We start from the raw sequence: 17267 nt of genomic DNA, 5'->3' as shown, positions 1-17267 counted from the left end.
TGTCAAAAAGAACAAGTTATTTTGAATAGACTGCGGGTAGTTAATTCAGGAAAGTTAAATAGTAACAAACTAGTATAGTACCTACCTAAAACCATACAATACATAGTTACATATTATTATCACCACTTGTAATCTGTAATTGTAATTAATACTTATATGTACTTGTACCAATACTTTTGAGAAATAAACGATTTATTATTATTATTTATTATTATTATCCACATGCCTATTCACAAAGCTTCCCATACACTAGTTGTACAAATAGTTAATCAAGGGGGAAAAAAGGAAATAGACCTCAAATCCAACCCATCGAAAGCAAATATACGTCGTGGTATCACACCCACATTGACAGCGGTGATTTATACGACACGACTAATTGACTTGTGTTTGTTTAGTGCACTGCGTACAGCTTTTATATGGCGCGACTTTGCTTTTGGAATATTTAAATCTCACGATTCAAAGTCAAAGCATTCAAAATTATCTGATGCCTGCCGCTTCGTCCTTTTAAATATTTTCAAAATCCCGTGTGTACTCTTTAATTTTCCGAGATAAAAAGGTCTTTAACTATGTATATCCTTGCAAAAAATCACGCGAATCCGCTGCTCCAATGCAGCGTGATTGAAGGACAAACCAACAAGCAAATACACTTTTGCATTTATAATATGGGTAGCGATGGCTACTACTGTACTCTTTTTGTTTAAAAATTGTTGAATTTCACAAATAAATTGTCGTAATGGTGATAATTAATTGGTACGTACGTAAACTTAAAACTAGAGCTACGAAGGTTTCCTTGATTGAGGGATTTCTAATAAAAAATTGTTCCTTCCGAGCTTTACGATTAATCAACTATGCAAGAGATCCTGTGTTAGTCCTTATGTACGTGCGCAAAAACACTCTATTCCACAACACTGCACTCTCTATTCCTTCCCTCTCACAGTGGAACAGCAATTCAGCATGACCGGAAAGAGATCATGAAGGCCCAATTCCTTTATTTACTTTCAACATATCACCCACAACTTCATAACTCCAGGCTCCCAAAGATTTTGTTGCCACAAAAAATTCAAATACTTTTTCTTGTCCCGATAATGACTTGATGTGATAGATATTTGCCATGTCTGATAGAGTACTCTATAGTTAAAGTCAGCATATCGGACGACTTACCTCTTAATAAAACTGTTACGACTTATGAAATAAAAGTACTTTTCTGGAAGCTTGAATATCTGTAATTAATTTAGGTTCCGAGCTAACATGTCGACTTCTTTTATAAAACACGGGGAAGCATTTTCTTATTTTATTATAGACTAGCTGATTCCTGCGACTTCGTCCGCGTGGATTTACGTTTTTTAAAATCCCGCAGGAACTCTTTGATTTTTCGGGATTGTTGTCGATGCTTGGTACCTACAATATGAATTCACTATGAACACTTCCTGAATCTTGATAACCCAGGCGGGCAGTAACCCTGCAGCATCAGGATTAAGAAGCGGAATCCAGAATTTTTTATGTGACCACGACGTAAACTTTTTTTGTTGATTTAAAAAAAAATTTGCAAATCGGTCCAGAAACCTCGAAAAAATCGATGTAGAAAAAAGAACCACCTTCTTTTTGACAGTCGGTTAAAAACCGATGACCTTGAATTATTTACGGAACAATCTTTAAAATATCCCCTTTCTAACAAAAAAAGAATGAATGAAATCGGACTACGCGTTAATGAATTACAACTCAGTATACATTTTAACTTTCATCCCCTCTCCTACGGGAACCATGCTGAATTTCGGGATAAAAAGTATCCTATATTCTTCCTCATAGTATGACCTCAAATCGTACCAAGTTTCATTGGAATCCATTCAGTAGTTTCAGCGTGATGCGCGGCCGTGATACAGACAGACAGACAGATAGACAGACAGACAGACAAAAATGAAAAAAATTACAGTTTTGTGTTCGGTATCGATTATAGAGTGCCCTCGAAAAAAAAATTTCAAAATATCTTCAATGTACAGAATTTGACCTGTTACAGTTTTATTATAAGTATTACAGTTTTATTATAAGTATTGATGATGTACAGAATTTGACCTGTAACAGTTTTATTATAAGTATTGATATTGATTGATTGAAGTACTAGCTGATGCCCGCGACTGATCCGCGTGGAATTAGGTTTTTTAAAAAAATCCCGTGGGAACTCTTCGATTTTCCGGGATAAAAAGTAGCCTATGTCACTCTCCAAGTCTTTATCGATACTCATCCAAAAAATCACGTCAATCCGTTGCACCGCTGCGACGTGATTGAAGGACAAACCAACAAACCAACAAACAAACACACTTTCGCTTTTATAATAAGGGTACTGATTCGCAAACCTATTTTGCATAACTTATTTACATATAATATTGATGTTATTAAGACAAAGATCGAATATCATTGTTTACATTAAAATCAACTTTTGCTCACGACTCTACAATCGTGAACAAAAAGGCTACGACACGACTTTGGTATAATCGTGGACCCATAGGCCGTCATGTCAAGTTTATTTATTTTATTCATTGAGATGTTAATTGACAGAAAAGTTCAAATGCATTCAAATTGGCTTTTGAACACTATTGAATAGTCGCCATTTTGTTTTCATTAAATTATTTTATGATGACAGATTGTTTTGAAGGTAAATTAATTGATACTTTTAAGTTTGAAATCGTTGAAAAGTGAGATATACTTTTATGTTAATAAGTTTATTCAGTGAATGAAATATTTGACTTTTTACTATTTACATTTACCAATAAATTTTACACGTAATTTATTTTGTAGTAGTTATGAAGTTATTTTCGATTTTCTAATGCATAATAAATTATAAAAGTTATTTGTTAATCATTTTGTAATGAACATAAATTTTTACTTTTATGGGTGGGCGTATAAAATTTATGTGCAAGACTTTACTAATGCGTTCTTAAATTATTAACAAATATATCGTTTAATGACATCTAATGAACGAGTAATAGCTTTTTGTGGATGTATGTTTTCTTTAAAATGCTATAACCAACTAACTTCGATGTGTAGAATTTCGTAGAATACTTAAGTCTACTAATTTCGAATAAAGTATTTTTACTTTAACTTTGAAAAGCATTAGCATTTTAGGTTTGAAGTCATCTCTTAGGGCGCCCTTAGGTCGTCTTAATCAATTTAATTTGGACCTAAGGATGACGATACAAAAAACAGGGTGTACCTAATTAGAACGCCAGCAAAATAACAATCAATACAATCCAATAACAATAATCATTTGCCTTATATTGATTTATTATTGATTGATTAAATTGATTTAGTATTTTTCAAACCCGCAATGTATAGCGTGCAAAACTAGGTGCCTAAGATCAGTGGCGTGCACAGGAGTTCAGGCCAGGGTATGCATTTAGGTATGAACTTATTTTACGGCAGGTAAAATGAAAAATAAGCATTGGTTTATTACAATGAGGGTAAGCAGTGCGTTTATGCCTCTATGAGCTGCATGCCATTGATGCAGCTTGACTCTGTGGCACCTATCTACGCAACAATCGTTGACCTCTAGCATCAGTCAGATGTTTTATTTGCAAAACATTGCGAATTAAAAAAAAAAGGCAGATTTTTAAATATTTTTTACGTGTTTTATTGAGGTTTCTTATCAGTAATTCATCAGTACTATCACATGTCTTCGTTTTTGCTAGCCTTTTAATTACACTCTGTATATTGACAAAATCGGACCTAAATCAGGCCTTATCCTAATAACCATTGTGATCCTCGTCTCGTAAATCAAGTCCTAATTCAAGAAATTAGCTAATAAGACAGCACCGCTCCGTATACGACTGTATTTGAATCAGATAATTAGAATATTAGACGTAATCGAAGGCACGAGCACTAATTGAGTTATTAGTCTGTCTGCACCGTGACAAAGTTAAGATTTATATCAATTGCATGAGGCTAACTACGGCTTCTGTATTACGAAACTCGTGATTTAGATCTCGATCGTCGCCATTGTTATTTGGCTGGCACTTTATCTAAGGGCCGGTATTTACCAAAGCGGAGATGTGTTCAGGAGACCAATAAGATTAATTGACTGTAACTGTAATTTGTATCAGGACTATTTCAACTTAAAATAACGCTTTTTAGAAACTGTTTTTTCCACTGAGGGTTCCGTACTACATACGGTACTTACTACGTATTTTATCGACATTTTGCACGATAAATCAAAAACTATTATGCCTTAAAATAAATAAAAAATCTGTTTTAGAATGTACAGGTAAAAATCGCTTTCATTATGATGCTCCACTTGGTATAGTAATCTTACTTTAAAAGTTAAAAATACTAATTATTTGTATATATTTAATTATTTTTTGTGATGTAACCACAAATTCACGGTTTTCGGATTTTTTCCTTTACTTGTGCTATAAGACCTACATACCTACCTGCCAAATTTTATGAATCTAGGTCAACGGGAAATATAGATTTCTTGACAGACACGACAGATACGACAGACAGACGGACGGACGGGTGGACGGACGGTCTGACAGACAGACAGACAGTAATTTTAGGTACTTTTTTTCTTTTTCAATCCTGAGGAAAAGCCATCATGCACCAATAATTATTTACCACCAGCAACGATAGAGCGCGGTGCCCACTGGCACTAAGCCGCATCTAAGTAACATCTAGGCATACCTGATATGCCTATAAGCTGAGCAAAATACGTTATTATAAGTAAAACAAACTTACGAGTTAGATAATTACCTACCTAATTTAAATATCAGACGCTATCACAGTCACGAACATTAATTGAGTTATTAGCCAGTAGATTGTAGGTAGGCACCCGTCACCCACCGCGCTCGACAGGTGAATGATTAATATCACTTTAATAAGGCTGTTTAGTCACTAGTGAAAGGCTTCGAATAAACTAGCTGTCGTTCAGACGACAATATGACTGATTAGAAAATCTCCAGTTTCATGGAGGTTCGTCTTGTGCTTGGAATAAAACTACTTACAGAGCCTCAACAGCTCAACCGGTAAAGGAGTGGACTGAAAACCGAAAGGTCGAACGGTTCAAACCCCGCCCGTTGCACTATTGTCGTACCTACTCCTAGCACAAGCTTGATGCTTAGTTGGAGAGGAAAGGGGAACATTAGTCATTTAACATGGCAAATATTCTTTAAAAAAACCAGCTTATTCCCGCGACTTCGTCCGCGTGGACTACACAATTTTCAAACCCCTATTTCCCCAAAGAGGTTGCATATTCAAAAATCCTTTTTTAGCGGATGTCTACGCCATAGCCATCTGTATGCCAAATTTCAGCCCGATCGCGTTCAGTGGTTTGAGCTGTACGTTGATAGATCAGTCAGTTAGTCAGTCACTCAGTCAGTCAGTTTGTGAAGTCATCAGAATTTTATTAATAACTGTTGCCCGTGACTTCGTCCGCGTGGATTTAGGTTTTGAAAAACCCGTGGGAACTCTTTGATTTTCAGGTATAATCTATCCTATGTCAGTCTCCAGGTCTTAAACTATAAAATCCATTATCAATACAAAAATCACGCCCATCCGTTGCTCATTTGCGGCGTGATTGAAATACAAACAAATACACTTTCGCATTTATTATATTACTAGCTAATGCCCGCGACTTCGCGTGGAATTAGGTCTTTTAAAAATCCCGTGGGAACTCTTTGATTTTCCGGGATAAAAAGTAGCCTATGTCACTCTCCAGGTCTTTATCTAGTCCATGCAAAAATCACGTCAATCTGTTGCACCGTTGCGACGTGATTGCAGGACAAAACAACAAACCAACAAACAAATACACTTTCTCATCCATACTATAATATTATAAATGCGAAAGTGTGTTTGTCTGTCTGTCTGTCTGCTAGCCTTTTACGGCCCAACCGTTCAAACGATTTTGACGAAATTTTGTACAGAAATAGCTTGCATCCCGGGGAAGGACATAAGCTACTTTTTATCCCGGAAAATAAAAGAGTTCCCATGGGATTTTTAAAAACCTAAGTCCACGCGGATAAAGTCGCGGGCATCATCTAGTTTATAATAAGGGTACTGATGGGTATAGTGAGGTATTATACATGTTATAGAAGTGAGAAAATTCCCATAATTTTCCTTTATCCGGATACGGCTAATCATCAACATTGTCGGTGTTGCCAGGTATATATCAATCTATATCTCGAAATACGAAGAAAATCCATACATTTAATATAAAAGATAAATAACATATATCTAGTATTGCATCCGACGACAGCATTAGCATACTAGAAGATGTATGGTCGATTGCTGTTGGGTAAATAAATAACAGGATAGAAGTCATCGCGCTCACGATATCTCCTGCGAAGAATTGGTTTTTGTGGATAAACTAGCTTTTGCTCGTTGCTAAGCGCGTATAGCGAGTTTTTATAGGTACATTTTATTACAGTTCTTGCAATTCACGAAGGCGAGTGAACTTTACTTGTGGTTACGTCGTATACGTGGGCATTGCGTAGATAAGTGTGCATGCATGTCGGACCAATCAGTCGCGAGCAAGCGCTCGCAAACGCACACATTTACTGTACCTCACTTACCGATACGACTTAAACACAAGCATGAGCCACTCGCCTTCGTGAAATGCAAGAACTATACCTATTTTATTACCAACTAGCTGGTGCCTGCAACTTCGTCCGCGTGGAATTAGGTTTATTAAAAATCTCGCGGTAACTCTTTGATTTTCTGGGACAAAAGTAGCCTATGTCATTCTCCAGAGCTTTAACTACTATATTCACGCAAAAAATCTTGTATAGGCATTTTGAATTTTAGCGTTTAAACTATTGTGAGTGATTTCCATTATACATCTCTCACACCCGGCTTTACTCACGCGTTTAGTCTCAACCGCGACGCCCGTGCCCTGTGAAAAATACCTCGGAAAGGGTTCAAAAATAGTCGGGCTAATGTCGACTAAATCCTTGAGTAAAGCCGGGTGTGAGAAGGCAATAATTCTATAGGCGTTTTTTATGTTCGTATCTGTGATGTTCCGAGGTTAATTGTAACTGTGTGTCATTTTGTTACAGCGACGCGCGAAGCTGCGTTCACCTACGCGATAACATCAGCGGGCGTCACGCACGCGCTCAGCACGGCCTGCGCGCGCGGCGACTTGCCCGCGTGCGGCTGTACCTCCAACAGGTACCAAGTTTTGTCTCTCTGCTCTCTTCTCTTCTCTTTTCTCTTCTCTTCTCACTTCTCTTCTCTCTGGACTGGTTTCCGTACTTAAACGTTTCCGTCTGTTATGCGTGCATTGAAGTGTTGTCTCATCATGATCAACCCATCGACGGCTCACTATAGAGCACGGGTCTCCTCTCAGGGTGAGAAGGCTTTTGCCCATAGTCTATCTCGCTGGCCCAGTGCGGATTGACAGACTTCACACACCTTTGACAACGTTATGGAGAACTGTCAGGCATGCAGGTTTCCTCACGATGTTTTTCTAGGTGTCTGGGATCAACCCCCCCGACCTCTGATTAGGAGGCGGGCTTCCTAACCACTGGACCATCACAGCTTTTTTTTGTCACATCACGGCAAGTTGTGTTACACACGAGCAATATTTACCAGCCTTCTCTTTGGATTCTTAAAATTTTAGTGAATTTGTTGATATTCCTACATGTTCACCAGGCGGCGGTCCCCAAGTCCATCAGAGCAGTTCCAGTGGGGCGGGTGTGGGGAGGCAGCCTACGGCGCCAGGTTCGCGAGGCGGTTCCTCGACTCCAGGGAGATGGAGGCAGACGCGAGGAGTCTGATGAATCTGCACAACAACCGAGTCGGCAGGAAGGTGAGCGAGGTATCTACTGACTACACATTATGAGCATGTAGAGAAGAGGTGGAAGACCTTCTTCTACTAAAGGTACGCAACGATTGAATCAAAGACGACACTAGCGGTCGGAACCCCGAGGCGGTATCAGTTAATGAGTCCCCTGAATCCTTTATCGATTTTTTTCATGGATTTGCAGCAATCCGAATTGAAAACAATACTATAAATTCACCATGAAGCTCAAGCGAAGGTCGGGTGTTTTTTTTTTACTTTTACTGAAATTATCAGTTGGTAGGTACCTACTTACCAGTTATAACTAACACTGTATAGACAGGGGGAGACCTATGATTATGAGAGCCTCCAACCCCAATCTGACTCTTACTTACTGAACTTGGGAAATAACTACAGAATATTTCACAAGGTTTAAAGGTCCCGACAAACAGATCATAGTCGTTAGGTATTATGGGTTGAATTTTTTGTAGTCCTGCTAAAAAGAATAACCTTCCTTCAAACATAGTTCAAAGACATACCACAATTTTCGTCACTGGCAGCAAGCGTGCCGTAGCTTAGTGGTCGAAGCGTCGGGCGCGATCCCAGGAGACGCGGGTTCGATTTCTGCCGGTCAGCAATTTTTAATATGTATTTAAAATTATTTAGATAGTTCAAAGAGGCACATATCCTAGTTCAGTTGGTGGAGTTGGAACAGACTAAAACCAATCTAGGTAATTGATAATACGAGAACAGATCCATAAAACAAAATTAGAAATCCAGTATTATTTATCCTCCCCATAAAATATTAGTAATTAAAGAAAACACGGTTTCCTTGAAGAAATTTTCATTACACGTAACACTTTAGCCCGTCAGCGTCAGCACATAATTCCATCTTATTGAATCAACATTCCAGATCTTACCATCTTACAATCTTACAAATTACTGTTTAATATTGATGAGTGATCTCTTAAAACCAGGGTCGGCTCTAGTCGTTGTAACGCCCGGGTGCAATTAATACCTACCCTGGCGCCCTTTAGTTGGCGCGTTCAAAATGGAATCATCATCGTCATGAACCGATAGACGTCCATGACTGCTGGACATAGGTCTCTTGTAGGGACTTCCACTGGTGCCAAGGTCTTGCGCCGCTTGAATCCAGCGGCTCCCTGCAGTTATATTTTTACCAATGATTAGGAATTTGGGTGAAAATGGTGCAATTATAAATGAATAAATTTTGGATATATTTTGGATTCGCTTGGAATAAATTTTTCAAAAACCCCGTGGGAGTTCATTGATTTTCTAAGAAAAAAAGTAGCCTGTGGCACTCTCCATATCTTTAACTACACATAGCCATGCTAAACGCCGATCCGTTGCTGGCGTGATTGAAGGACAAACCAATAAACTAACAATTTCCCTTTTGTGATAATGGGTAGTGATGTTGGGATTCAATAGCCTGCAAGCTTGCAGCATAATATATTTAATTTTAATTTATTTATCCCCGTGGATGCGAGGAATAGACGAGTAAAAAGTATTTTTAAGAAGCTTGTTAAAATAAAAGAGCTTGACTTTGTCGATAATTCAGAAATATTTAATTTAAATAGAGAGAGCGCCGTTACATATACCCTACACCATGGGTAGGTAAAGCCGGCTCTGCTTTAAACGTAGCAAACCCCATTCCAATGGCAATTGATACGCAAATAGGGTTCAGCATAATTTCTGCAGTAGCAGTCAGTCGTAATGTTAGGGCAATTTCTTCAAATGCATCCTTAATGTGTGTAAATGGTATAAGAACCCCGTATGAAATTACACGCGCAAATCATAGTGTCTCTAGCAGAGCGCCAGCTAAAGACATAAATACGAATGATTTTTATATAGTTAGTTATAGTTTTATAGTTTATACTTCTCGGTAGGAAAGGCATTCCGAACCAGTGGTAAATGGGGTAAATGCCTCTGACTATTCAAAAATACTTGTAAAAGTTTAATTGTTTTTTTTTTTTAAATAATCGCCTATCTAACGAGAAAATGGTGGATAAGATACCTCAAACCGCTAGGTTTAGAAACATGAAAGCAAGGTAATTTTCTTTTTAATGTAGAAAACAAAGAAAATATTTTTAGTAATTTCATCCGAGCGAAGCCGGGGCGGGACGGGTTAGCCAATCTCTATTCCCTCTCAAAACTTCAAAACAATAGAAAAAAATTCATGTCTTCATATTTTTATAGTTTACACTTTTTAATATATTTAAGTAATTTGTAAACGAATTTAATGATTCTTTCGTAGTTTTATTTTAAAGTATCCGTTTTGGTCTTTAACTTTTAATTTGCTTTGTAAGAAGGATATATTTTCCATTTTATAAAGTTTTGGTTCCATTTGATAAAACCTCCGGAGACAGACCTACGTAATGCTGTATTACAAGGTACCTACTTGAATTGTTTGTGACCTGTTTTTAATGATTGTGAATGTTGTTACAATTTATCGTTGGCATATCTAATAAAAAATAAAATAAAATAAAAGTCGAAAATACAGGTAAGTGCTTATTGCTCTTCAATATAGTTAATTTCACTTAGATGCGTATCCCCTACTCAAATAACATATTATAGGTTAAAATTACCATGCATTTTCTGCAGGTTTCCTCGAAAGAACCCGGGGGTCCAATTACGGTACTGTGCAAAAGTATAGGGTATTTCTGAAGGTGCATAATCGCCCCAGGGTGCGAAGGAACATCATGATTTTGCTTCCCATGTTGTATAGCTTCAAATTCAAGGTGCCTATTTGTAGCCATTAGAACCAATTTTGGTTGCAAGTTGGTTCCCAGGCCAAAGTGTAGGATAGCTATTACCTACCTTATCTCAAATTGCATCATCACTTATCATCATGGAAGATCGGAGAGCGCAAATTTAAAGACTCAAACAGGCTAAAAGATTGAATCCTTATTATCTAACTTATGTTATAAATGCGAAAGTGTGTCTGTCTGTCTACTAACTTTTCACGGCTCATCCGTTTCCCGATTTTGACGGGCTCAAAGATGGTTTGCAGCCCGGGGAAAGACCATACAGGCTACTTTTTATCTCAGAAAATCAAAGAGTTCTAACGGAATTTTTGTAAAGGGCTAAGATTTAGGCTGAGATCTGTAGAGCGCACTTTGACTTAGCTCAGACTTAAGATTGAGTTAAAATGAGACTGAGATTTATGTGAGAGATATAGCTCTGTCTCGTTTTAACTCTGTCTTAAGTCTAAGCAAAGTCAGAGTGCGCTCCATAGACGAACGAAGTAGGGGACGTCATCTAGTTATTATAAACGCGAAAGTGTTTGTTTTTTGGGTTTTGATTTTTTTTGGAAGATACCCGAGACAGGTCGAGACTAGATGATAATTGGGGTATAAAGCGGGGGGCGCCCCGCACACCCGCACGTCACCCGCGCTCGCATTGGGTTAGCGCGGGGGCTGTGCGGGTGTGCGGGGCGTTCCCTCCTGGACTGCCATTTATTCTAAGATCTTACTAGATAGGTATATAGGTCCTAGGGTACTAAAAGTCTATAGGTTGTATCTATATGTACAATGTACTCTGTGGTTGTATCATAAACTGAACGCGTAGTTATTTATCAGTAGAAAGCTCACACAAACTTTTACAGAAATGTAAGCTTACCTTATGTAGGTATACATTAACTTTTTATTACTCACTGTAGGCTTCTGCTTCTGTACAATTACCGCCATATTGGTTTTATTTTTTTTAACTCGTTCCCGCGCACGCAATGATCATCTTCTTAACAGATAACAAATTGTGGCAGTTTTAAATAATTTCTGCCGTTTCCTTTTACTATTGACTGTATTATTCTTTTTTATTGAATAAAATTACTTAATATACGCTTTTAATGCCTTGCCATTTGTACTCGATACTAAACAGTATTTTTATTATTTTATCTTTAAGTTTAATTTTAAATGATAGTTAAGAAAAGTCTGCTTTCGTATTATTATTGTTGGCGTGAGTATCACACGAGACTCAAATACCTACATATGTATTATGTAGGTATTTTGAGTTAGAGGCACAGTCTAAAGATAATTAATTAACTCAATCGACCGTCCAAGACTAAGGGAGACGTTTACACAGAGCAATCGATGGGGTGGAAACACAGACCACATGTGGGTGGGAAGGACCACGTCAACTGCACACAACCCTTTTATTAGTCGGTGACAGCCACACCACAAATGCGTCCTAGGTACATCAATGACTATAATGCTGCCTGTTATAGTGATGCCTAGCTCTTTCGCAAATATCAAGGACGTTTGGACACTGATTTTTTAACACTGTAGTAAGGGTCTATAAAACTGCTAAACCCCATACTACTTATTCTTAATTCCAGGTTAACTCATTTCTAAAGCTCCCACTTTTCCCTGTCAATAAATGCATTAAAAAATTATTTTACCATTTTTTACAGACGGTAAAAGACTTAGTTCGGAGAGAGTGCAAATGTCATGGCGTATCCGGTTCCTGTGCGTTACGAACATGTTGGCGAGCTCTGCCGCCATTCCGAGCGGTCGGCGCGGCGCTGCGGGACAAGTACCAGCGAGCCAGGCTCGTCACGCCGCACCCGCCGCCTGCCACGCATGCGCCGCAGACACATCTTGTTATACGAAGGTACTTACTTGTAAGATGAGGGTAGTGCGATAAAAAAAAATTGCCACCCTTGGAGCTCCAAGTGCTAGGACGCTGTCATGTGATCCGAGACGTGAAGCGAGACGCTGTCGATCTCACACAGACCACCACCTATAGACGCCTAATAGCTAGACACCCCCGATCGCCAAGCTTAGGCAGCTGCTTAGCATAAAAGCCGGCCCACCCACACCCCTTCAAACCCTCATTCCGCACATTGTCTTGATTACGTGACTTTTGAGTCCACCAATCACAACAAAGCATTCTCCCCTGTCCCCCGCCGACATTTAACTATTTTGTTTTCATGCAAAACCTTGTATATGCGTACTCTTGAGGTTGAATTTTCTGTGTAAAAGAGATAAGAATTTACGAGGTAGCGAGAGGCGAAACTTATGTTGTAGTGTGACTGAATTGTACTTTACTCCGTTGTAATAAGAGTCGCTTTTTATTCAAAACCATTTGTTTTCTCATCCGACTGCGTTGAAAAGACAAATCAGGCCAAATCTTGCACCTTTCAACCTAAATAGTATACAAAAATTGAGAACAGATATTTTTTACTAAGTACATATTATATTAAAATCAACAGGTCAAGACAAAACGCAGGCATCGGCAGGCAGCCCCGCAAGTCGGAGCTGGTGTTCCTGGAGGCGTCGCCCTCGTACTGCGAGCCCGACCCCCTGACCGGCTCTCTGGGCACGCACGGACGACACTGCAACAGGACCTCAAGGGGTAAGTGAGACAGGACGGATTTACCCCGCAAGACTTTTGTCCTAGATTAAGTATTTAGCTATTACTAGCTTATGCTCGCGACTTCGTCCGCGTGGACTACACAAATTTCAAACCCCTATTTCACCCCCTTAGAGGTTGAATTTTGAAAAATCCTTTCTTAGCGGATGCCTACGTCCTAATAGCTATCTGCATGTCAAATTTCAGCACGATCCGTCCAGTAGTTTGAGCAGTGCGTTGATAGATCAGTCAGTCAGTCAGTCAGTCAGTCAGTCACCTTTTCCTTTTATATATATAGATTATAAACTAGGATAAACATAATGACGTAAACTGAAAAAAACTAATTAAATCGATCAAATAACAAAAAAGTTATAAGCATTTAAATATCTCTGATTAGACAGAGATAGCGATATAGGATTTTGACGTCACACCTTACTAATGCATATTCTGTGCTAATGTCATAGTAGCTTCGTGCGGTGTTTTTTAATATTTAATTATGTTAAAAATAACGAAAATTCTATTTTTTTAAATTGATATTTTCATTCCAGGGGAAGAAGGCTGTGAAACTCTCTGCTGTGGTCGCGGCTACAACACAGTAAGGACCGAAGAGGAAACGAAATGTAACTGCCGTTTCCATTGGTGTTGCAGAGTGTCGTGCGACAAGTGCATCACTCGCACAGAGTTGCATATTTGCAAGTGAGCGCCATCTAGCAACGAGTAGCGAAAATAATAAGAAAATAAAATTGTGCCCGAAAAAAAATGACGAAGAATTTTTTTGGACGGTTCTTTAATAATTCAAACCATAATCAGAAATTATATCGGAGAAATCGAAACATTACATAATAAAATTATAATGTAGATTTTCTATTTAAACAAAAAAAAAGTTGACATTTCTATTTAAATCAAAATTATAATTTTTGAGTGTTATTCTTATTCAATTACTTCAGTTTGTTTAAATGGACTTTACAAAGTTAAATAATACCTAATTAAATCATTTTACGATTTTTGAAAAGGTTGTTACTAATTGATAACAAGGCAATACTAATCAATGTGTTTCAATAAAATTTTCCAAATCTGTGAACTGGAGTTTTTCCAAATCTGTGAAGAGGATTTACAATTGAAAAGGTTTTTATTAATATTAGTTATCAACTATTATTGTGTTTTAATTAGATTTTCAAAATCTGTGAATAATTATTATTATTACTGTACTTAAATGTTTATTTTAATTACATAACTATGTTAAAACATGTATAATGTTAGTTAAGTGTTATTAATGTACCTACTTAATTTTTGACATTTTGTAAATACATCGCCAGTATTTTGTATTTTTAATGACTATAGACAAGCATTTAACATAATTAAGACTCGGCGGCTTTAAAATTATACATTTAAGATTTGTTTAGCAGCTATCAAAATGTCCACTTCTAAAAAGTATAATTTTAGATATTAATTTTTATATTTGAAATATTATGTATGAGTAATTTCATCATGCTCGTAATCGAAATGTTAAAAGAAGCGTTATCTAATCCTGCAGTTTCTTTTATCATCTTTACTTAATTTAAATTGCTACAAACTTCACCTTTATTACTATTTTTTGCACTGCTCTTTGGTGTGCCAACTAGCGACGAGTAGCTTGTTGTAAAAATTAAAAAAACGTAGCCGTAACGTAACGTAGAATTATTAAACTCGAACATTAAATTTAAAAATGCTTTTTTTAGTAATGCGACATTTATCGATAGATTTTGCCCACAGGCCATACTAAATACCTAATTAAAATAACCTGCGGCGGTGACTTAAATAATCTTTTTACGTAACATTACTATACTCATTCAATAGTGATAGTAATTTAAGTACCTTTATACCTAATTATTATTATACATTCGTCTATATTAAGTGGACAAAAATATCATAAGTATGCATTCCTTTTAGCCTAAGACCTAACTTATTCATATCACAATACGATTTTAAATAAACTTTTTCACGTGCATATAATATTTGTTTCATTGTAATAACCTCTGACCTATAACAACTAATAATTTAAAACCGGAAATACCTACTAGAATTAAAATTGTGTAGAGTCTGTTATCAGGAATAGTTAATTATATAATTTTTTTGACGATTCAAAACTGCTGAACTAATTTTGATTAATAATAGTATTAAGTGAGTAGTTTCCATAAATAACATTTTTTTGGAGTAGGTATAATTATTATGGTTATTCTATGGATGAGGGAATATCATACTGAAGGTGATTCGAAGCAACACAATGCGTTTTTCAAAATCAACGTAACAAAATCGAATCAAGGTGGGTTTAAAAACGTATTTACTACTTTGTCACCTCTGCCACCTCTTAGAGCTTTAGGAATAAGATGTCTGGTAATATTAACTATGAAAATATATGTCACAAACGAATATGCTTTATAATGCTTAATATTTACCCTTTAAAGTACCTATTAAATCGAATAATTGAAACGCTAAATAAGCTTCAGTCTCATTAAAAGTTATCTCAAAGGAGCAATCCGGAAATCCCCTTACAAAGACTTAGAAGACGATAGCCACGTTTCAAAGAAAAGTTTTAACTTACTGAATCTTGTTCAATTAAAAAATTGTCATTTGTAGGTACCTAGTCTAAGTTGGAGACAGTTTCAGCTTTATATTTTCGTCAGTAGTAGTCACTTTATTTACTCATACTTATCGGAACATACCTAGGGTAAGAATCAATGAATTGTGTAATTAATAATTGATTACACTATCACAGGAATTTTAATGGATACAAAGATTGCAACTAGTAACAGTGTCACTCGATGGGGAAAAAATCGATGTATTCCCACTGAGTCACACTGTGACACGATTGAGTGTGACTCATTGGGAACTTACCCAAATGGTGTAACTTTTCACCGACTTTCTTTGATATAGGTAATATTATAATTAAGTAGATAAATACTTATCTATCTAGATCAGAAGGGCTATAGCCCTTGCTTAACAAGTGTGGCTTGATATACTTTGAGATGGCATGCAGATTTCCTCACCATTTTTTCCTTCACCATTAAGCGATAGAGTGAATGAAAAAGAAGCGATAATATTTTTTGATATTTATTTGTCTGCATAAGTATTATAATAACAGGTTAGTAAGTTAGCAGTAAATTTTATTATTATCGCTCCTAAATAAATCAGAAGATAGGTAAGTGCCTAGACCAAAACTAGTCTACCTGTGTTACCCAACAGACAAAAACGCTTTCTGTTAAATAAACCTTACGAGTGATTTTTTGGTTACAAGATATGCCTAGAGCCCGGTCTGTTCTTGACTATTTACAAAGATTCTACATAAGTAACAATTTAAAAGTATACTAGGTATGTACCTACCTATGTACCTAATTAATTACTAGCCCTACCTACCTACGCTTCATAGTTAATACAGGTACCTACCATTATACTTATTAACCAAATTAGGAACAATCAATGGATTGAGTAACCAAACCGACCTACTACAGTAAACTCTATTGGTACCTAGGTACTAAGTACATAAGTAGGTTGTTGGGACAAAGGTAGTTACACAATAGTACCTAATGTTTTGGTGCCTGCTTATTAGGTGTTATCAAAATTTTGGCTGACAGGAACCGTAGCAATGTGAATTATATGCAATACAAAATCCTATAAATCTCTGTTTGTGATAGTTGGTACAATAAATTATGCGTGACATTTTCTCGCCATAAACTACGTGATAAAATAAATTCACTTGACGTGTAATCAGATACTAGCCGTAATTTACCAAAACGAGATTTATATGCAAATTAAATGTGAAATACAAGCGATTTGGCTAGATTTTAATTTAATTATTTTTTGTTTACTTTCCCTCCATTTTTAAACGAAGACTGTAGTTATTTCTACTCGCTAAAGGATGGCGGTAGTAGCGCAGTTTCCTCACATAATATACGTGAATTTAATATAAAGTACTGAAGTAAAAATAATACATAAACTTTCTATGTTTAACTATCCTATATTCTTATATAAACTTACACTAAATAAATTGGGTTTTCCTTTTATTTCCAAATTCATAATAGTGTGCAATGTGCATAATAGCGATAATAGCATTGACAATAATTTCAAGCAGCAAGTTTGACAGATGAGAATTGAGATG

The 17267-nt window shown here is 36.8% G+C and overlaps 1 protein-coding gene across 4 annotated transcripts in view; it reads left to right on the top strand.

Annotated features, from left to right (window-relative positions):
* Nucleotides 1–15121, top strand: part of LOC117983563 (protein Wnt-7b-like) — a 69532-nt gene extending 54411 nt beyond the window's left edge. For 3 of the 4 annotated variants that reach the window (XM_069500000.1, XM_069500001.1, XM_034970154.2), the window contains exons 5-9: nucleotides 7041–7152; nucleotides 7636–7801; nucleotides 12192–12391; nucleotides 12993–13135; nucleotides 13681–15121. In XM_069500000.1, the coding sequence (XP_069356101.1) occupies nucleotides 7041–7152; nucleotides 7636–7801; nucleotides 12192–12391; nucleotides 12993–13135; nucleotides 13681–13832 (773 nt within the window). In that variant the 3' untranslated portion in view covers nucleotides 13833–15121. The remainder of the gene's footprint in view (nucleotides 1–7040; nucleotides 7153–7635; nucleotides 7802–12191; nucleotides 12392–12992; nucleotides 13136–13680) is intronic. The other variant, XM_034970155.2, reaches the window with a different exon arrangement.
* Nucleotides 15122–17267: the final 2146 nt, after the last annotated feature.

The sequence above is a fragment of the Maniola hyperantus genome, chromosome 7, assembly GCF_902806685.2.
Source record: "Maniola hyperantus chromosome 7, iAphHyp1.2, whole genome shotgun sequence".
Taxonomy (NCBI): Eukaryota; Metazoa; Arthropoda; class Insecta; order Lepidoptera; family Nymphalidae; genus Maniola; species Maniola hyperantus.
The sequence above is the reverse complement of the archived record's forward strand: the minus strand, read 5'-3'. Positions and strand labels throughout refer to the sequence as shown.